We start from the raw sequence: 22,927 nt of genomic DNA, 5'->3' as shown, positions 1-22,927 counted from the left end.
GAACTGTCAAATCGCATGACACATCGCATTGATGTGAACAAGGGCTAGAGGAAGAGACCCAATACTTACCTGTTCACCCAGCCCACCCATGCCTCCGATCTATACCCTCTGGTTTCCCTGCATCCAATTCGCATAGCAGGAGATTGTGACCGGCTCTCTATGGAGCCGTTTCACACATCTCCAGAGCGGCTCCAGTGTAAATTGCACAGGAGTCCTGTGCATCTTCTGGTCTGTTTCAGGTCTGAATTCAGCCAAAAATTTGGGCTGAAATTGAACTTGAAACAGTTCAGTTCAACAGCACCAGACCCCCGTTGAGAGCTACTGCATTTTCCAGTGTGAACCCAGCCTAAAAGGTTATTGTATAATATCCTGGCTGTATTGCCTCTATTCATGCCAAGAGAGTCATGTACTGTGGAGAAGGACAGACTTCTGTTTTGTATAGGCCTTGATTGGGTATCACAGAACTAAAGTTAAGTCTATTGTCCTATGCTAAGGATTTGAAAGATAACTGGATGCTGTATACGGACTGCAAAATTGGAAAACAATACAAGCCAACACAATTAAAATAATATCATTCAATCTGTAATGCTTACTCTACCAGCATCAATATAAGGCTGGATTCACACCTATGTGGTTACTTTTTCTTAAAGTGTTTTCCATTCAAGCCCGGAATTACCAATGTGGGGCCACAGGTTCGGGCCTGGGGAAAACCCACATCTAATTTACATATATGTGAATCCAGCCTAGATCAAGAAAAATGTTTGCACTGTTTTGGATGGTATAGATATCACAGGAGTTTTACAGATGTTTTACATTTGGATTTATAAAAGACAAAAAAACTTTATTTCTATATCTCTATGGTTGTTTTCTTTTTTTACACTGATAGTTCTATGGTGGGTGCAATATACATGATTTGTCATCTTAAAAAACAGGCTGTAATAAAATCAATGGAAACGCATTAAAACATGTCAACAAGCATTGTAATGGATGTCAGGTTGCACATCAATGCACGTTTATGTGCAGTGTAAAGTGCATGGTACCTTAAGGCGAACTGTAATTTAAAGTGTTTCTATTGATTTAACTGGAAAATGCGTCAGACGAAAAAAATGACACACAATGCAAGTTGTGAATGTACAATGACATACCTGTGATTGGAAGTAGGTTTCTTGTGGAGTGGACAGGACATCAGCAGAGGCAATATCTAAATGTAGTAAAATTTGCCGAAAAGAGGGTCGGTTTCTTGGCTTGCTGTTCCTGTTTAAGAAAGACTATAATGAGCTAAGACTAATAAATTATAGACTTATACACTCACTAAATGACCTAATGTAGTGGGGCCTCCCCTCACTGCAAGCGTTGAAGCTTGTTATGTCTAGGGGTTAAGGAATAAGCTGGAATACTTACCTGATTCCTTGCTTTAACTGGCTTCCACCAAGCCATGTGGCCGGTCCCCCAAAGCCACTTCTCATTGGTGCTCTGTCCAACGGTCGCACTTTCTTGTCATCACATACAATGCAGGACCGGCAATCTTGCACTGTAAGCGAAGGCAGTGAGTGCTTGCCCACAACCCAAAACATCAGAGGGAAGTGGAGAGCATTGGAAGCCTGTGAGGAATAAGTTAGTATTACATCTTATTCCCCTACCACCGCACCTAACAAGCAGTTACCTTTGTGGTGCGGGGGCCCCATTGCAAGGGCTTTTCTTTCAATTTTTTTTTTTTTTAAAACTGCAGTTCAGCTTTCAGCAAAAACTCTGTATAATTTGCTTCCAAGAACAAAATAACAGTTTTAATAACTTTTTTTTTGAGAATTAAAGGGTCTGCCCACCCAAAACTGATACGTCTTTTTTTTGGTAGATGGCAGAGGTAAACCAGCTGACCATTTATTCCTTCTCTCTGGAAGACTATTAGTTACCTATCTGAGCCTGACTCCCTGAGTCTGCATACCTTCTGTGGCCATAATAATGGGTTCCAATTCTCCCTGATATTTTTTGTTATATTATATTCTGGACAATACAGTGATAGGATATGGAAAAATGCTAAATTGGGTAAGACTATTTAATGGACTAAACAATGTCAGGTGCCATTCTGTACTGTGTCTGAGCAGAAACATTGCCAACCAATCATTATAACCAAGATGACATGATTGCAATCTTGGTTACAGGGTCTTAAAACAAAAAGTATCCTGCATGTCCCATTTCTGTCATAAATGTCATTCTAGGACAATAGGGGAAGCAATTCAGATCATTCTTTTGAACTAAGAGCTCACGCACACATATACATTTTCAGGTGTATGGATGTGCAGTGTAAAATATGCCTGTATTTGGGGTCCCTGGGAAGCCCAGCTGTGGAATAACTGTGCCCATAGGAATGAATAACAAAATATGCTTACGCAGATATACGTGAAACTTGCGCATTCAGAAAAAAACGCCCACATGAATCTCCAGTACTTGTGTTTACACATGCACTCTTCTGGGCATATTTTCCTGCATACAGCATATTTTGTAATTCATTCCCTCTGTGTGCATCAGCTATTTAAGTCCCAACTAGTACATAGTAACTATTTACTCCTGCAAACCCATGTAAAGATTGAGTAACTAATATTTTAAGCACGTTGGGGAAATGCCCACTCTACCATACTGACCAGCACTGTCTCAAGAGAAGCTTGAATCCATCGGGGCAGCTTGATGGTACAGGAAGATGGAGGCTATTGCTACCCACACCCCATATGATAGCTGAGGAATCCACATCTTTGTAGGGAATCTCCCCTGTCAGAAGCTCCCACAGGACAACTCCAAATGACCTGATCAAAAAGAGAAAATAAATACAAATGAAGCCATGCCTAATATAATGGTAACATAATTTATACATATTCATTTATGGTCATTACAGAAAACAAAAATTAAAAAGGTAAGAAACAAGTATTCAAAAAGTAAACACAGTTTACTATGCGTCAACGAATAATGAATACAGAAGTGATCAGTACTGTGTAGTCTTTCAGGAAAAGAAGGGGGAGGAGGGAGAGTAACCAGCAACTACATGGAGGGGGCATCCAGTTATCAGGAAGGTGGAGGGTCGGAGGAGTGGGGATCTATTTGTGGAGGGCGGAGGAGGGAAGCCAGGTGGTGAATCAAGTTTGCGAAGGGGGGGGGGGGTGATCAGTGCAGCAGGGTCTGGAGTCTGGGAGCGCCCCCCCCCCCCCCCTGAAAAATGCTGCCCTAAGCAAACACTTTGTTTGCCTCATGGGAGCTATGCCCCTGCATACAATTGCTGTGCGCAACTTTGATCTTCCTACTGCATATAGTTGCAAAGAAAACAAAAAGAAAGGCAAGCAAAGTACAGAAGATCAAAACGTAAAGCTGCTATGAAGAGCTAAAATCTGCCTCAAAGATGGTGTAGCATTTGGAACATCAGGCATCAAGCTACAGGTGCCTGCACACTCATATGTGATCAGTCACTTTTTAATTACATGGTATTTTGTTTGTTGAAAGTTTTGGAAATTTTCATTTAATGCTACAAAACACTACTTTCTACTCATCTGGGAAGGCTGTCCACAAAGTTTAGGAGTGTGTCTATGGAAATGTTTGACCATTTTTACAGAAGCGCATGTGTGAGGTCGGGCATTGATGTGGATGAGAAGACCTGGCTCGCAGCCTCCGCTCTAATTCATCCCAAAGGTGTTCTATCGGGTTGAGGTCAGGACTCTGTTTAGGCCAGTCAAGTTCCTCCACTCCAAACTCACTCATCCATGTCTTTATGAAGCTTGCCTGGTGCACTGGTATACAGTCATGTTGGAACAGGAAGGGGCCATCCCCAAACCGTTCCCACAAAGTAAGGAGCATAAAATTGTCCAAAATGTCTTGGTATGCTGAAGCCTTAAGAGTTCCCTTCACTGGAACTATGGGGCCAAGCCCAACCCCTGAAAAACAACCCCACATCATAATTACCTGTCTCCACCAAACCTTACACTTGGCACAATGAAGTCAGGCAAGTACCATTCTCCTGACAACTACCAAACCCAGACACTTCCATTGGATTGCCAGACAGAGAAGCGTGATTTGTCACTCCAGAGACTCTAGAGCTTCCACTTCCACAGCTCTAGAGTCCAGTAGCGGCGAGCTTTACACCACTTCATCCAACGCTTTGCATTGTACTTGGTAAAATAAGGCTTGGATGCAGCTGCTTGGCCATGGAAACCCATTTCATGAAGCTCTCTACGCACTGCTGTGCTAATATGAAGACCACACAAAGTTTGGAGGTCTGTAACTATTGACTCTGCAGACAGTTGGAAACTTGTGCACACTGTGAGCTTCAGCATACGCTGACCCCACTCTGTCATTTTACGTGGCTGAGTTCCTGTTGTTTCCAGTTGCTTCCACTTTGTTATAATACCACTAACAGTTGACTGTGGAATATTTGGTAGCAAGGAAATTTCAAAGATGGAATTATTGCACAGGTGGCAATCTATCACAGTACCACGCTTGACTTTACTGAGCTCCTAAGAGCGAGCCATTCTTTCACGAATGTTTGTAGAAGCAGTCTGCATGCCTAGGTGTTTGATTTTATACATCTATGGCCATGGAAGTGATTTTAACACCCGAATCCAATGATTTGGAGGGGTTTCCCAATACTTTTGGCATTATAGTGTATGTGTGAGTGGAGAGAGGTGCAACAATGATTGGAAGAAATCTTTAAACTAATATGATCCATTGTTTTTCCTCTCGAGAGCAGTACGCTAGCTGGATGTGCTGCCGCAATAGACATGAGATTGTTGTAGCTGTCATCTCATGTTTAGATCAAAAAGAGATCATTTTACCACCACCTATCTGTTCTCATTGTACTCCATGAAGAGAATGGCTCGGCGTGTTGATCTGGAAAATGAAATGATTGTCTATGATATCACCAGGAGTAAAGGTTACAGAGAAAATCCTTGTGGAACAGTGAGTCTCTTATCGTGACTCATTAGTCATTAGGACAACAAATATGCAAAAATGACTCCACTAACACTTATGGAAGGTCAAAAGGATGGATCTCATGGGGACCAGTGAAAATACAGATAGTGTACAGGGACCATCATCATTACTGGCCTGGGCTTATACCCATAAACCTTCACTTGAAACAGGATTGGCCATGGTAGTAATGTCGTAAGCGGGTTTCTTTTACAAAAACAAAATGTTTTTACAGAATAATAATAAAATGATATATATATGATTTATTTGACTTCCTGAATTTTTTACAGAATTATTTTATTTTATTAACATTTTATCATGCTCCTTTAAATGCGTTAAGATATGTGATTCATTCATAAACTGATAATATAAGAAAACCCAAATCTTCTGGCATGGCATATAAACTGAAACCAAAATAGATTTGCTAAAACAACAAATATAAATTTTATACTCACAACATAAAAAAATCTTGGAGCCCTTGAAAAATTGTAACTAGAAGCTTTGTGGTTTGGTATAGTACAGAGCCAACTTCTTAATTTGTTTGCATGGTATGATATGGAACAAGCTGGTATCCTGAAGGATTCTCCAGGGCAGCAGTTTTCCGATGATGAACTAAGAGGATTTTATATTAGTGAGCCACTGTTGTAGTGAATTACCTCATTGTGCTATCCCAGTGTGCTCTGGTGTTCTTGTTGATGTTTCCAGTGTACTATGTAAGCTGTCAAGCAGTTGCAAGTTGGAGAACAATTTAATCAACTAAAAGAGCTGCTTTGTTTTTCAAAGTATCAAGCACCATATAAAAGACTTGAAATATTTATATCTTTCTACCCTAATTTTTCCTTCCTGGTCACCACTTCTTATTTACACCCTTCTTTGGAAATCACAAATCCTCTATTGTCTTTAAACTCAGGCTTAAAGTCCAATGGGCCTCAAATCTTGCTTAAAGTGATTGCAACTGGCTAGTAACACAATTTCTGCTTATTCAATAAAGCAGTCCAAACAGCATTGATAATGTATTTTATCGCAACTAATCAGGTTTCCGTTTCCTATGGTGAGATCAGTAAACAGATGCTTTCTGTTGAGTGGTTATAGATTACCGTACTTTACAGGTCCTAACTGCCCTTTACACTGTCTCATTGAATGAGCCTGATTCAGCTCTATTAAAGCAGGTGAAACAAAAAAAGGAGGTTACTGTGGGTGAGTGATAATAAAATGTTGTTGCAATATGATTTAAATATTTTACTTTGTTAAAATACTATCTCATACATATTGTGTTAATATAGTGCAGACCTGAACAGCTGCCCCTTGACTTCAGTAATTACAATTCAAGTACTACAGAATGATAGTAACAATAATGATTATGGTGCAGTATCTTCTAGCTGCCTCTAGGTGGTGCTAAGTGATTTTTGGTGCATTCCTCGGTGTTCACCTATGATTCCAACACAACACAGGGGAAAGGCAAAGCCTTCAATGGAATTTACATTATAACAGACATTTTGCATGCTAGAAAATGGTTTTGTAAAGCAAAATGTAATATACCCTTCTGTTAAATATTTCAGGCAGAACTTGAGGACTTCGGAGACATTTTTTTAACTAATAGCTTAAAGAATCCAGTCTACCAATTCACTAAAAACTAGTGACAAGGGACATGTGGCCTTCTTTATAAAGAGTTATCATTTGTGGGGATAGAAATATGGAAGGTGCAGATTAATGACCCCACACAAGTATGCAAAACAGGAATTTACAGTTTCCAGACTCAACTGTCTGCATGTTTCTTCCAGGTCATTGATCTAGGCCGTACGCAGGGGCGGACTGACCATTCGCCAACTCGGGCACTGCCCGAGGGCCCCGGGCCACCAGGGGGCCCCATCAGGGTTGCCAGCCTCAGTAAAACCAGGGACAGTATGTAAAAATCTTTTTTTTTTGTCTCTGAAATGACCCTTACCAACATCCTTTTGGTCTAAAAATACAGAGATTATAGCTGCCCCACCTCTCCAGTACCTTCTTAGCCAATAGAAACATGTCTGTGTATAGTGTGTGTACATGTCTGTGTATACTGCGTGATTGTATACTGTGTGGCCTCATTGTCTCTGATTGCCTGGGGGCCCCATAATCTCCTATTGCCCGGGGGCCCCATGAGTTGTCAGTCCGCCCCTGCCCGTAAGTCATCATTATTACAACCTGGACCCTGTATATTTAAAACAATGAGTCAACAATGGCTGCTCCCACACTTATCTGTTCACAGATTCTCTTTAATTGCAATAACCTATAGCAACCAACCAGAATACATCTATTAGTCTGACTTTAGAGAGCTCTGATTGGTTTCTATGTGTTATGGCACTTAGTAGGAATCCTCTATTGAATAAGGCCATCTGTGTGCTACATGCAGTTATATTTGGTATTAGCTTGGACCCAGTAATTGAGTTCCAGTCGCAAAAAAGTTTTTTTTTTTTAAAAGTCAGCAGCTACAAGTACTGTAGCTGCTGACTTTTAATAAGGACACTTATCTGTCAAGGGAACCCCTCAATGTTGGCTCCCCCATAGGCCAATTTGTCCACCGGCTCGGGTGCAGGCTTCACCATTACAACTAACTCTCCATACACACTGAGGCGTTTTTCAGCAGCTAAAGGGCTAAAAACAGAGCCTGTAAAACACCTCCCCTGCCACCCCAATGTGAAAGCCAGAGTGCTTTCACACTGGGGCGCTGCGCTGGCAGGACGTTAAAAAAAAGTTCTGCAAGCAGCATCCTTGGTGTATACACCACTCCTCCACCGCCCCTGTCCATTGAAAAAAATGAATGGGCAGCGCTGATAAAGCACCTGCAAAGTGCTTCGGCAGCGGAGCTACACTGCACATTTAACCCTTTTTCTCGGCCGTTAGTGGGGGTTAAAAGTGCCCCGCTAGCACTGAATAGCGCCGCTAAAATTATGGTAAAGCAGTGCTTTATCGCTAAGGCTGCCCGCGGCTCAGTGTGAAAGGGCTCTAAGGGAGACCGGCAGTGGAGCCTTCCAGCTTCACAGCCGGTTTCCTAATGCACATGTGCAAGTCGCGCTGTGTTTTCTGAATGGCCACCTCGTCTTCTGGGACACACACAGGTCCAGGAGGCAGCAGGGGAGAAAGAGGAGGGCTCGTCGCATAATAGGAAAAAACTTACTTCTCCATGGTCTCGCTAGGACGGAAGTACACTTTGTACTTCTTAAGACGGCTTTCACACCGCCGTGCCCATAGCGGCGGCGGTAAAACACCGCTATTTTTAGCTTCGTTTTACCATTGGATTTGCAGCGCATTTCGGCTGCTAGTGGGGCGCTTTTACCCTCGCTAGCGGCCGAGAAAGAGTTAAAACCGCCCGCAATATGCCGCAATAGCGGCGTTTTGCCAGCGGTATTTCAGTGCTGCCCCATTGATTTCAATGGGGAGCAGCGGTGAAGGAGGGTAAACACACCACTCCTTCACCGTTCCAAAGAAGCTGCTGGCAGAACTTTTCCTGATGTCCTGCCAGCGCACCGCTGCGGTGTGAAAGCCCTCGGGCTTTCACACTGGAGGCAATGGTGCAGCAGTTTGAGGGCGGATTGCAGGCGCTATTTCTAACGCTATAGCGCCTGCAAAAGGCCCTCGATGTGAAAGGGGTCTTAAAGGTAGGAAAAAAAATATATATATATATATATATATATATATATATATATATATATATATAGATCCAAAAACGAGGGGTGGTCTTTAGTTTACGACCACTTTATAAAGTTGGATGGAACTCCGCTTTAAACATGTATAGGGGAAATATTTTACCTACCAATGGATTCATGATTTAGGCACCACTGCCAGACAGCACAGCCCAATCCCTGACCTCCATGCAGACTTCCCTGCTTTTATCCAATACAGCCTGGTCCAGGACCTGCCCGTGCTCGGACAATTACATAACAGCAGGACACTGAAGAAGTCATCCTTGTGCTCTCCTCTCCTGACAGCATTGTACAAAAGCAGTAGAGCCCTCATTGGCACAGAGTACTGCCCTTCATTTCTCCAGTCTGGGCGCTGCTTTACAGGTGATATAAAGGTTCAGGTACCTATGTTGGTTCTGTGTAAAAAAAATTCAATTTTTAATAGCTACAATATTGCGGCAAGTCTCCATATAATTCAGGTAAAGCGCTAATAATCATGTGACCGCAAACTCTTGCCATAATAGGATGGCTGGACAGCACTGATTCACTTCATTTTATTTCGCCCCTCTTTACATTTTAGTAAAGCAGACACCAGAAAAGAAAAGGGAACGTTCCTCTTTCTGAACCACAAATCCCAAAAACTGAATATGTTCTATCAATGGAATAAGATAAATAATTGACACGGGTTACAAAAGTCAAGATTTCCCTGTCCTGCCCTTAATATTACATTTATTTAAAAGATAGCACGTTAAGCATCAGTTATGATTATATAAATCTTTTTTACTTTTCTGAATAATCTGAAATCAAACCCATTAGGCATTTATTTTCAGTAGATTTATTTACAGCTCCTAATAAAAATGACTCATCCCTGCCTTGATTAAAAAGAGCAGGCCAGAAATGAGGTCCCATCTGCAGCGTGTTCCTGGGAAGCCTATTTAGTGCAGATGAGGGCTAAGTGTGTGCGTGCAAGTATGTGTGCCTGTGTGCCAAGCCGCATAGGGATAATATGTGATGGAGCCCTTTCAATAGGGGTCATACAATGACAGATGGACACTAATCCCACACCCATTTCCATAGTAACACTGTCTGGCCCTGCGCTTCACTGATAATGACCCCCCCTTTTCACTGATTAAAGTGGGCCGATGACTGCGACGCTGAACAAAGAAAAGGAAGGCGTGTAAGCTAAACGAAGAAATGGGAAGGGATCACAGTAATGCAAACAAAGATGGACAGTCACCCAATTGTTAATGATATAGACTAATGTATATAAACTGTCACTTTCCACGAATGCGATATTGGGTGAAATAACGACCATAAAACAATTGCTTGTTATTATTGGGGGGTCCAGAATGTCATGTTGTGAGGCCATAGCTGGAGGTGCTTGTTATCTCCCTGGAAGATTTTACACCTGTTAAAAAATCACTCTGAAACAATGGCCCAACAACGGTCCAGCAATGGTCCAACCACAACAATGCCTGCATGGAGTTTGCATGTTCTCCTTGTGCCTGTGTGGGTTTCCTCTGGATACTCTGGTTTCCTTCCACACTCCTAAGACATGCTGGTAGGTTAATTGGCGTCTGTCTAAATTGACCCTAGTATGTGTATGTATGCATGTGAGTTAGGGAACTTAGATTGTAAGCCCCTTGAGGGCAGGGACTGATGTGAATGTACAATATATATAAAGCACTACGTAAATTGTCAACGCTATATAAATATCTTTAAAGGTAAAATAAAAATAATAAATATTCTTCTCTGCTTCTTATGAACAGTACTGCAATCATCTTTGTGTGCTAATCTTAGAAGCAAAGGTAACACTTTGTGACTAACGGGAAGGAGACTAACCCCCCCACGGAAGACAGACGGGAAAGCGGCTAACCCCCCCCACAGGAGACAGACAGGAAGGCGGCGATCAGAGGCCTCTTTACCTTAGGAGGCAGATGAGAAGGATCTGGGGTCTGGGGTAGGGCTGCTGCTAATTGCTCCAGCTACTCCTTGCTCCAGGGCTGTTGCTTCTCCTCCCGGATGAACAGGAAGTGGGTCCTGAGACCCAATTGGCCAGGAGTCCTAAGCAAAGCCAATCAGGTCTCAGGACCTGCTTCCTGATTGGCCGTGAGGAGAATCAGGAAGACAATAGCAAATATTAATTCGCTATTGTCACACAACTGGGTGGGCTCAGGCCGCACTGCTCTGCGCCCCAAGCCCACCCTTTTTTTAAACCAATTAGAGCCTCAGGCTCTAATCATGTGCTTCAAAGAAAAAAAAAACATTGAAATCCATGCGTCAGGCACCCTGCATGTAGATTAGGGGCTGGTTGCATGGATTGGGGGGGCAGCGTGGCTTATGGATGGGTTGCCACCGTGTGTTACACACCTAAGATGCACTCATGTTACAAATTTGCTACAAAGACTTGTAGGTATACAGTATAAGGTATGTTAGTTTCTGGTTACTGAAATGTGCATGTTAAGGTTAAAGGGATTGTTTACAATCACCTTGTAAAACATCCCATTCAGTTTAAAATAGAAATGAAAGGCAAAACATTTTTGTTTAGATATAAAAATACCTTATAAATATCTTTTTCCCCTTTTTTTAAATAAGTGAACACATTCCCTCTACAGCAGTACACTGAGCTTCCCAGTGAATGGCTGTGCATCAGGGGAGTGTCGGAACAAGTTGATCTTAAATGGAGTACAACTGACCAGGTGTGTTCTCCTGCTTAGTGTGGTCATTTTTTTTTTAATAGAAAAGCAGAGGGACTGGCAGGAAAACCAGGGATATCACACAAAGGAAGCAATACAAATAGAACAGGAGACCTTTTAACATAAGTACGTGGTACAACAGACACATTTCAGGAAGCTGAAGTGTTGGGGTAACAAACTCTTTAAGGCTTACTTTTAGGGGTTAGGTTAAGGTGAACTTTATGAGGGTTGAGGTCCCAATTGACTGTTACATTTTTTGTGAGTGATAAATACAGTTTTTGAGTGTGATAAGTTAATACAAATGATGGAAATCCTATTCATTTTTTTAAAAAACAACAACATTCCAACATGACATGTTGCAGCACATGATTTTTTTTTACAGCATTTGGTATACACTTACCACACTCAAAAAATCTTTATCACTCCAAACAATGTAACAGTCACTTATGCTTGACCTCAACAAAACCTATAAAGTTAACCCTTAGGCCGCGTACACACGGGCGGATTGTCTGTCCAACTTAGTCTGCTGAACAGTGTTTCAGCGGACAATCCGCTCGTGTGTGGGCTTCAGCGGACTGTTTCAGCGGACAGTCTGACGAACAAAGTCTTACGGAATTTCCGTAAGACAGTCCGTTCAAACTTGGTTTTGTCCGTCCAAACTTGGTTTCAGCGGACAGTCCGCTCGTGTGTAGGCAAGTTGGACGGACTAAGTATGGCGCATGCTCAGAAAGGGTTTACACGGCCGAAGGTTGCATTGCAGTGTATAGGACGTCGTTTTTATAGTCCCGTCGTACGTGCTGTACACGTCATCACGCACGCTTTCAGCGGACTGTCTGCTCATCGTGTGTGGTCAAGTCCATTCATGCAAATTCTGAACGGACTGTCTGTCGGATTGTCTGCCGAACTTAGTTGGGCAGACAATCCGCCCGTGTGTACGCGGCCTTAACCTAACCCCTAAACGAACCCCCTTAACCTCAATTTAAAGAGGGAATCCACCCGAAAAAATTATTAAAAGCCAGCAGCTATAAATACTACAGCTACTGACTTTTAATAAATGGACACTTACCTTTCCTGGGGTCCAGCGATGTCGGCAGCCGAGGCCGATCAGTCACTCGGCTGCTGCCGCCTCCATTCTCGGTGAGGGAATCAGGAAGTGAAGCGTTGCGGCTTCACTTCCCGGTTCCCTACTGCACATGCGCGAGTCGCCCAGCGCAATGGGAATGGTCTCCCCTGTCTTAGACAGGTATCTGCACCCTCCGGTGCCACAGTTGGCACCTTTCAGGGGGGAGGGTTCCGATGAGCGGAAGTTCCACTTTAGGGTGGAACTCCGCTTAAACAATAACCTTAAAGCATATTTCCAAAGCCTGGTGCCACTGATGATATCATTACAACAAAACGATTTGGCCTAGGCAAGGTTACACAGAGTTGAATGGAACGGACTTTAGTCTGTTTGTGTGTGGACAAGTCCGTTCATTCGGAAGTCCGTCGTAACTCCGTCGGGAAGAACGTCGGACCTTTTCATGCCAGAAAGTCCGGTCGTGTGTACGCAGAATTATCCATCCACCCACCACCTGAGCTGCTGATGTAGAAGAGTTCCAGTCAATATACTGAGGTGTGAGTATACCCAAAGTGGGTTCACTGCGATGAAGGTGTTTCTATTTTGCACAAATCCTGCACTTGCTTGGTGAAAGTTTGGATTATTTTCACTGGATCTTTCACTTTTCTAGAGACTTTATTGGACTCAGATAATAAGAATTTTCTATTAATGTTTATAGTATCATTATGCAATATGTCATTTTTTAGTGGCTTGAGTCATCATCCCCCCCCAGCCCCCTTATACTTACATGGGACCCATCTCCTAAGTCTCTCCCTTCTCATTGGTTCACATAGTAGCAGGAGTAATCCTGTTGCTGTCAATCACAGCCAATGAGCCAATAAGGATATAGTGGGGGTCCAGCCATGGTATGTGTGTGAATGGACAATGTCCATTCACAGGAGCACGACTCGGGAGCTAGCCTGCGGGAAACCATAGCAAGTGGCTTTGGCTCCTCTGCCGGGACTGCCAGCGGGAAACCCAAAAAGAAGAGGATTGTGACTGCTCTGTGCAAAACCATTGCACAGAGCAGGTAAATATATGTTTGGTATTTTTTTATTTTTTTGTTTTTTATTTAATCACAACCTTTAGAGCCAGTGTGATTTATGCAAAATGAGCATGTGATCCTCATAAAACTGCCAAGTTTTCAATAACATTATGATAACAATATTGTTAGAATATATTTATAAATGAAGCCTGCAAACAATGTTTGCAGACTTCATTTACACAGCTGCTGCTGGTACTCCTGAAACACAGAATAGGACCTGCCTTTAAAATTTATATCTGAGTCTTTCAAATACAAAGAGGCACAGCACGTATGGGAAAGTCCAGATTGCTATGAAAAGTGCCCAAACCAAACATTCTGTAAACCAATTAAAGAGCAGGACAGCAGTTGCAAAACGGAGGGGTATCTACCCTAGCAGAAACTTGGCAGACATTGTGTTTGTTGGCATAATGCAACAGTCTACAGCCAGTCAGTTAACGAGCCACACTGATTTATAACAATCATTTCTGAGAAACTCTAGACCCAAAACAGTCATTTGGTCTTACAGGACCAACTGCTTTGTAAATAATGGCGACAAAATACTAGATAAGATCCCGCCACAGAAGAGTTTTGCTAAACATTAGCAGAATTTGCAAACCTTACAACCTCATTAGGAGCATATCTACCTGTCAATTAGTGCTTAACGAATATGTCAGCTCATACTCTGTGCAATTACATGGTCCTAGTGTAGCCATCTGAAATTTAATAGGGATTGTTCAAGCCATTACAGACAATTACTAAAGCAGGCCATATATGATTATTTTTTTTTCGTTCAACCTGCAGGTTGAACAAAGGAAAATTAATCGACTCCCCCATCCACACATTTGATGCAGATGAGAGAATCCCTCCTATGGAGCGATTGTATTCTGACAGCAGGGAGACTTCTTCACCAGCAGAATACTCTGATCAGTGTTGACGGCTAAAGTTGGCGGCACTGATGGAGCAAAAATGTTCCAACAGGCTGATTGTACACTGAATGGCTGAAGTCCATTGAGAGATCGACTTATGTGCAACCAGCCTGCCCATAGATGGAACGAAATTCATCCAGTCCCGGCTTAACTAGACTCATTTTGACTCATCTATGGTTGGCTTAAGCTTCAAGTGGTGTTGCCATTTAAAAAAAAAAAATGTAAAAGTCAGCAGCTACAAATACTGCAGCTGCTGACTTTTAATAATTGGACATTTACCTGTTCCCAGGGTCCAGCGATGCGAGGGATCGAAGCCCCGGCCCCCCCCCCCCCCCCGTACGGTGGCGCCGGCATTGTAACCGTGTGCATCAAGCACCCACTGTGTATGCGCGAGTGGCACAGCCTGCCGTGATTCGCAGCGCAATCATCTGGGAACTGTCACGTGTCCCAGATGATTGAGGGAGGGGGCAGAGCTGAGCCCTTCCTGCACCGAGGGGAAGTGATGTCACAAGCCCAGGCACTGAAGAAGGCAGACTACGAGGGACCCCCTAGCAACAGCCATTTAGAACTGAGTGAAAAAGAAAATTTTTCCAAATTTTTTTTTTTTTTTTTAGGAACATTCATGATTTTTTTTTTGGGTGCAACTCCACTTTAAGTCCTCAAAACCCTTAACTTAATCAGTTTAAATACATTCCTACTTATGTATGAACTAATATCACTATAACATTTTCATTAACTATCAAAATTATTGTTAAATAGTTTTTTAGTTTAGATGTTAAAGCTATGCCAGCTGGTGATACCGCCGGGGAAGGTGCGTGGGGGGGGGGGTCTATAAAACTGTACAGATTCTGGCACCCCTCTCCCCCCGAGCAGCTAATAGAGAGAGCCGAAACATCTTGATGAATAAGGCAATCATCCGAGATAGCCTAGGCTCTACACATGGGTTCAAAGTCAAACAGTCATGTACCGTATTTATCGGTGCATAACATGCACCTTTTTCCCTTTAAAATCAGGGGAAAATCGCGGGTGCGTGTTATATGCCGATCCCCAGCCGTTGTGGGCCTCTGAGCGGCTTTCAGCCACCTTCGGCTCTTCTTGGCGGCTTTCGCCCGCCTTCGGCTCTTCTCGGTGGCTGTCGGCCGCCTTCAGCCAACGCTGAATGACAAGGCTGCAAATGACACTGACAAGGCTGCAATGATGGACAAGGCTGCAGATGGACACTGATAAGGCTGCATTGATGGGCATTTAAATGTAAGTTTTTTTTCCTTAAACTTCCCTCCTAAAAGTTTTTTTCCTTAAAATTCCCTCCTAAACTTGGGGTGCGTGTTATACACCGATAAATACAGTATATAATGAGCACACTAATCACTAAAGCAGCGGCGACTATACCAACCCTTATAATCAATAAAATCCAGTAAAAGTGCAGCACTAGATAGAAATGATACAATATTATAACAAAAGTATATATGCAATGGACCCATTACTGCTGGGATGCCAGTATATAGAGTTAAGATAGGAAGTCCTTATAATGAGAAAGTTCATTCAGTATGTAGTTGATCAGCTCATCAGAAGTAAAAAGGTAATAAGATATAATCTGACATCCATCAAGTATCACCAAGGCACATAAACATATCTCCACATTTGAGCCTTTACCCAAACAATGCACTCACACAATGCATTCACAAGATGGAGGATTAGCATAAGCATCAATCAATAGTCAGTGCTCAGTTCTCTTCAGTGAATGCCATGAGGAGTTGCTTCCAAAACACCACACTAAATGTAAAAAATCTCACCAGCCAGGAGTCAAGAAAAAGCTTATATAGTGTAGTATTTATTGAATGACTTTAAAATCCATAAAAGCGTTTCAGCATAAAAAATACACTGGTGGCCGCCAGTCCATAAAAGTGTACACGGCAGAGTGACGTTGGCATGTGGGCCCCTCCCGACATGTTTTGTGCTACACACGTCGGGGGGGCCCACATGCCGACATCACACTGCTGCGTACATGTGTCTGGAGCGGCGGCCACCAGTGTATTTTTTATGCTGCCTAAGTGCTGATGATGCTGCATCTGTCCCCCCGTCGGCTCTAACACTGAGAACCGATCGATCAAACACCATCTATCGATCAGTTCTCACAGCTCCCTGAGCAGAGAGCTGTTGACTGTTAGCTCACTGGAATGTTGGGCTGTGGAGGGGCAGGAGCAGCCGGCTTAGGCTCTCAGCAGCTTACTGACAAACTGGGCTAGGTGCTGGTCTAGGTATGTGGGCAGATCCTGACCATATGGTCGTGATCTTTCCCGAGCCTGGACTGGCTCTGTAACATCAGCCGACAGCGGGTTTTAGGTCAAAGGAGTGCAGAACAAACTGCATTCCTGTGATCCACAGGAGTAGTACAGCCAAACGAGCTGTGGCTGTACTCCTCCTTTAAAAAGAAATACCAGAGACAGCCATTGCTAACCTGAAAATTCTAATTGCCTGGTTTCAGCAGTTAGTGAGCCAGTGACCTAGAAGAACAAGTATGAAGATCAGGACAGTCAATGAAAAGTCCCTTTTTTGCAGATCTATGCCAGGTCACTGATTCCAAGTAATGAAGAAAGGATGTCAGGAAGACAGGCAGGTACGTTTAGGACAGGTTAGCAATGGCAGCCTCCATGTTTCTCTCGTTTCCCTTAAAAAAAAATGAATGCATGTAACAAGCAGAACTAGTCAGCTGTGAGGAAATGAAACTTTGCAATCAGTTTACCCTTTTAGTTCTATGAAATCCAGCTCCTCCAGATTCCAGAAAGTTCCACACCTGTGTGAAATTCGAACCATCTACGGGCAGGATGTTTGTACACAAGTTGATCCATTGATCGAATTGGGTACAACCAGCCTGTCAGCCACTAGCAGCATTCGTGTTCTGCCCATAGTAGTGCTGCAGGAGGCATTGCCCCACATACTGTGTTGATGAGGGGAAATCAAGCCACGGGTGGAAGGAAAGAAAATCATCTATGGGCTGATTTAGAAAGCAGACAAATCCACTACATGTGTGGAACTCTCTGGAATCTGGAGGAGCAGGAATGCATAGATCCATGTATGGCCTGCTTAAGTCCCGTTCTGTGCAAAATCTCTCTCTCTCTCTGGTTTATCACCAATCGGATTCAAACTTTAGGTGTGAGTCTATCATGTGACTGTGAGAAATGTCTTAGTGCTGACATTTTGGTGTACAGACTTTATGTTGGTGAGAGACAAAAATAAGCCCACAGTGAGTGTGTTTTTGAATCTCCTGTATTAAAACAGGTTGGAAATAGGGGTTCCCAGATCATCAATTACTAACAAATTGCAGCAAAGCTTGGATGAAACACTGAAGCCTTGTGCTGTGTTCCCGGCATGCATGACAAGGCTTAATTTTTGTTTTCTACATGAATATGCCTTTAAAAGCACAGTTAACCTTTACAAAAAAAAAAACTGCCTATGCAGGTAAGGGATGTTTGTAGATTAAAACAAACTGTGCAGCTCTGACTAAAAATCAATAAACCCCTATAGGTGTAGGCCATATACATACCTCATACTCCCAGGACGTTGCTAAGTGAGGCCTAGTCATCACTGCCCACCTCCACCATCACAGGAGTGAGGTTTTTCTCTGATTCAAACCTCCTTGCATATTAGTTCTTTCCCCTGATGAAGTAGCTCTGAACTCAGCATCTGTGATGGTGGAGGTGAGCAGTTATGACTAGGCCTCACTTGGCAACATTCTGAAAGTACTTAGTGACGTCCTGGGAGTACTTAGCAATGTCCTGGGAGTACTTAGCAACGTCCTAGGAGTACTTAGCAACGTCCTGGGAGTACTTAGCAACGTCCTGGGAGTACTTAGCAACGTCCTGGGAGTACTTAGCAACGTCCTGGGAGTATTTCAGTCAGGTTTCAGAAGGTATGTAGATGGCCTACACCTAAAAGTGATTCTCCAGAAATATAATGACCCCCCCCCCATTGGTGCAACACTGGAGATCCTTGGTAGATGCAGCTCTGCCTCTGTACAAATTAAACTATATGGGACGCAACTGTCCCAAAATGTTTGAGAGGATATGGGCGGCATGGGTTAAGGAACGGCGGTTGACTTTGGAATAGGGTTTGGAGTCAGGCACTGAATAGCTGGGATCTGTTGAAATGTAAAACCTGAAATGTGCCCCCACCCTCTACCTACCTCCAAAGACTTATATTCAATGTAGATTTAGACTACCCTTGGGACCGCCTTCATTGGTTTGATCGCTTTAGGCCTCAAACTGGTTGGGTCCCCGGGGATAGAAATACTACCCTCTACTGTATTATCAAGTTGCTTTTGTCTAAACTGTATTTGTGGACTGTCGAGAATGTACCACTGTTTTTGTTGTCTTATTCAAAAGGAATAAACTTTTCTGTTAAAAAAATTAATAAAAATGGCCTACACCTATAGCAAGGGCTTTATTTAACTTTAGTCAGAGCTGCACAATTTGTTTTTATCTACAGATTCCCCTTATCTGCGTGGCAGTTTTGTGGTAAAGGTGAACTATCCCTTTAATGTTCAATTTTCCATAGAATTTTCAATATACCAATGACAGCATATAGGTTTTATGTTTACGAATATATTCATTTTGACAAGCAGAGCATCTGTTTATAAAGACAGATGATGAGTATCTGCTGAAAGGCTGGCAGCTGAGAAGCACATGTCAGGAGGCGCCATCTGAGGGTCGCCGATATAATGGCTGTTTGTACTGGGAGCTGCATGGAAGCCATTCCCACTAATTATCTGTGAAGGCGATGGTTAATGCCTTGTTCAACAAAAGAGGTTAAAAATAATACCAAGGTTTTTCCAAACGACCTCTGGGCATTACCAAATGCTCTTCTTCCTCCCTCCTCTGCCTCCCCTAGTCCCTATTTCCTGCTCCGCCACACTTAGTGGAAAAAATGACTAATATAATTAAGTGGAAACACCGAGTCTTGGGCTCCCTGGACCCTCTTGCCTGGGCAGCCAGCCAGATGTCTGACATGTTCTGTTTTCCCATAGGAGAGGTTTTCTTAGACTGCAACCTGCGTAGAAACTGCCAAATCTCAAGCTTGCCGTATACAGAGCATGAAATGTCACTACATCAACACAACCAAAATCTCAGCACTGCTAGCAGGTACACTAATTGTTTATTGAGTCAGCAGTCAGCTCTTCACGTAGCAGTAATCCAATCAAACGCGATGTTTAGATCTAAAGACTACTGGTACTAAGACTCGTGGGTAATTAAAGAAAATTCTGCATCTAAATTGGCATAATGTAGTTATTATTAAAAAAAGAAAAACCTTACATAATGTAACCCCATTGCAACTGCAGAAAAGCAAAAACCTTTTCTGTGAAGAAAACGGACGAATGTCACAAGCATTCGTCCAGCCATCAAGAATAATCACCATAATTTGCCTTATATGTTTATTTCCTATGCTCATCAGCTCCATCTAGTGCTAACAATGTGGTATTTTTTTTTTTTTAAATACCTCAATCAAGAAAATACTGCATTAGGGATACTAGATTTACCTGAAGATCACATAAAATAAACATATTAAGTAAATTACAGTGATTATTCATAGCAGCTGGGCGAATACCTCTGACTTTCATCCAGAGAGTTCTTTTTTTTTTATAAATAAACCCCTTCGATTTTCTCCTTGTCCTTAATGCTTAAAAGGGAGCTACATCCAAAAGAGGGAAGTTCAACTTTAAGGCCGCCTTCCTAGCTACATAGTTAAATTGTTAGTCTGGTTGAAAAAAGATGCAAGTCTATCTAATTCAACCAACAGAGGGGGAAAAACCCACAGTTGATCCAGAAGAAGGCAAAAAGCCCCAGCAAAGCATGAACCAACTTGCTCTAGCGGGGGAAAAATTCCTTCCTGATCCCCGAAGAGGCAACCAGATCTTCCCTGGATATGTTAGTATTTCCACAGCTCTTACTGTGAAGAACCCATTCCATATTTGGAAATTAAATCTCTTTTCCTCTAGACGTAGAGTGCCCCCTTGTCCTCTGTGATGACCATAAAGAGAATTGCTCAACACCAAGTTCACTATATGGACCACTTGTGTATTTATACATGTTGATCATATCCCCCTTATCCACTTGCCAACCAGCCACTGTATATATATGGTGGCAGGTCAGTTCTATTGCGCAAACTTGCCATACCCGTACAGCAGACTTGATGTTTCTTTGGCGACCCTCGTTCGCGGTACACAGAGGCAGAATGGAGATCTGCCTATGTAAACAAGGCGGATCCCTATTCTAAATGGAGACATCATGGAGATCTCTGCGATGTTCCAGTGAGCCCAGCTCCCACACAGTTAGAACACACCCAGGGAACGCCTTGACCGCCCCCTAGTGTTAACCCCTTCCCTGCCAGTGTAATTTATACGTTGATCAGTGCATTTTTTTTTAGCACTAATCAATGTAATATTATTTGCATCTGTAATAATGTCACTGGTCCCCAAAAAGTGCCACTTAGGGTCAGATTTGTCTGCTGCAAAAATCGCAGATCACCGCCATTACCAGTAAAAACATCTATAGTCTATAAATCTTCCCCATAGTTTGTAGACATGATAACTTTTGCGCAAACCAATCAATATACATTTATTGTGATTTTTATTCACCACAAATATGTAAAAGAATATATTTTGGCCTAAACTGATGAATAAATCCTTTTTTTTTATATAGATGTTTTGGATATGTATTATAGTACAAAGAAAAAAATATTGTTTTTTTTTCCAAAATTGTCTGTCTTTTTTTGTTTATAGCGCAAAAAATAAAAAGTGAGAGGTAATCAAACACTACAAAAAGAAAGCTCTATTTGTGGGAAAAAAAAAACATCGATTTTGTTTGGGTACAACGTCGCAGGGCTGTGCAATTGTCAGTTAAAGGGGTTGAAGTGGTTACTCTTACTCTCCTCAAAAGAGAATAAATTCAGTTCCTCTAATCTTTCCTCATAGCTCCTGGTAAAGAAATGGCACTTTTGGCAATTGGGTATCTGATTTTGACAGGTACCCGCTCCCACTTCTGCTCCGATTGCCTGGGCGATCAAAAGCAAACATTCTTCTCCCCCTCCCTCCCTGCAGTCTTCTGGGACACGTCACAGGTCCCAGAAGACTCTGGAACCATTCACAATGCACAGCACTGCTCGAGCATGCGCAGTGGGCACCCGGCTGTGAAGCCGCAAGCTGTTGCAGCCAGGTGCCCACAGTTAAGATGCTGGCACTGGGGAGAGATGACAGGAGATGAAAACACAGCTAGATGGTGGGACAGGTGAATGTCTGTTTATTAAAAGTCAGCCACTAACGTTTTTGTAGCTGCTGAATTTTCATTTTTACACAGGAGACCGGAGCTCCTCTTTAAAGAGGAAATCCAGGTATGGATATTTTAGGGCCAGTCCACAAATAAACATACATTAAAATGCATTAAAAGTGTTCCAAAAATGGCTTGCATTTTTATGCGTGTTGGTACGTGTTTTAACACACTTTGATGTGCGCTGACATGCGTTTTTATGTATGTTAAATTGTTATGGGTCCTTGTAAGACAAAATAATAAAAAAAAATGTTTTCTCCATAGATCTGCATTGTACTGATGTGCATTTACGTGCATTGTGTTGTAGTAAAATGCATACATGTAGCATTCTAACACAATGCATTGCGCTGCCCAGGACACCAGCATTGTGGTGTTAAAAGGACACATAGAAAACAATTGTTTTTTATGTGTCTTGCAGTGACTGCATTCTTCTAGTCCAGTAAAATGCAGGTCACTGCAGCATGTGTGAAAAGGACCTTATAGATGGTTGCATTGGACCAGTTTAGACCTATGTAACTATGTATATAACATATCTCCTGCCCGATACCCCTGGGAGTTGGATATCACTGAAGTAGACACCGCTATTCCAAAGATTTCCACTCGCTTCTGGGTCCTGCGCTGAGCGGCTGCCTAGCTGCATTCTAAAGACAGGAGATTGGCTGCTGAGCCTGGGCGTCATTCATTTTTTAAATTAATGCAAAGTCTCTGATTGGATGGAATGGAGAGCATTACATCACTCCTCTGCCTCTCCACCTGGTCCAATCAGAAAAGGCTTTGGAGGGAGTAGTGGTGCCTACTTCAGTTATCTCCAGCTTCCAGGGACATCAGCCAGGTATGGTATATACATAGTTACATTAGTCTGAGTTGAACCAATGTAACTACGTAAAAAAAACATACCTGGAATTCTTTAAAAAATAGGAGCTTTGTGTGCTTACACCTTATCAACTTGTCACAACAAAGGTTGTATATACACATCCCATTGCCATAGGCACACCTGACTGATCAAGTATTTTGCAAAACTCCACTACCTGCATCATAATCATTTTGGTAAAAAAAAAACAGTGATAGAATGAGCTATAGGAGGTAGGGATGGGCGAACGGTTTGGCCCAAGCATAAGTTCTGAACTGACCACAATGCATTGCGGCGCTGAACAGAAGCAGTGAAAGCTTCAGCCAATCAGGACACAGAGCACTGTCAAGAGTCATGATTGGACACTGTCGCCATAACTTTATCCAATCATGACTTATTCCCGCCCCACAGTA

General features: G+C 42.6%; 1 protein-coding gene across 3 annotated transcripts in view; it reads right to left on the bottom strand.

The window, feature by feature from the left end:
• MAP3K12 (mitogen-activated protein kinase kinase kinase 12) overlaps positions 1 to 22,927 on the bottom strand; it is a 217,749-nt gene that overhangs the window by 44,022 nt on the left and 150,800 nt on the right. For all 3 annotated transcript variants that reach the window (XM_077483830.1, XM_077483832.1, XM_077483831.1), the window contains 2 exons: positions 2,640 to 2,798; positions 1,146 to 1,254 (listed from right to left, as the gene is read on the bottom strand). In XM_077483830.1, the coding sequence (XP_077339956.1) occupies positions 1,146 to 1,254; positions 2,640 to 2,798 (268 nt within the window). The remainder of the gene's footprint in view (positions 1 to 1,145; positions 1,255 to 2,639; positions 2,799 to 22,927) is intronic.

The sequence above is a fragment of the Lithobates pipiens genome, unplaced genomic scaffold (assembly GCF_037356315.1).
Source record: "Lithobates pipiens isolate NorthernLeopardFrog02 unplaced genomic scaffold, aLitPip1_a1.2 Scaffold_16, whole genome shotgun sequence".
Classification (NCBI taxonomy): domain Eukaryota; kingdom Metazoa; phylum Chordata; class Amphibia; order Anura; family Ranidae; genus Lithobates; species Lithobates pipiens.
Note: the sequence above shows the minus strand (reverse complement) of the source record. Positions and strands in the feature narration are given on the sequence as shown.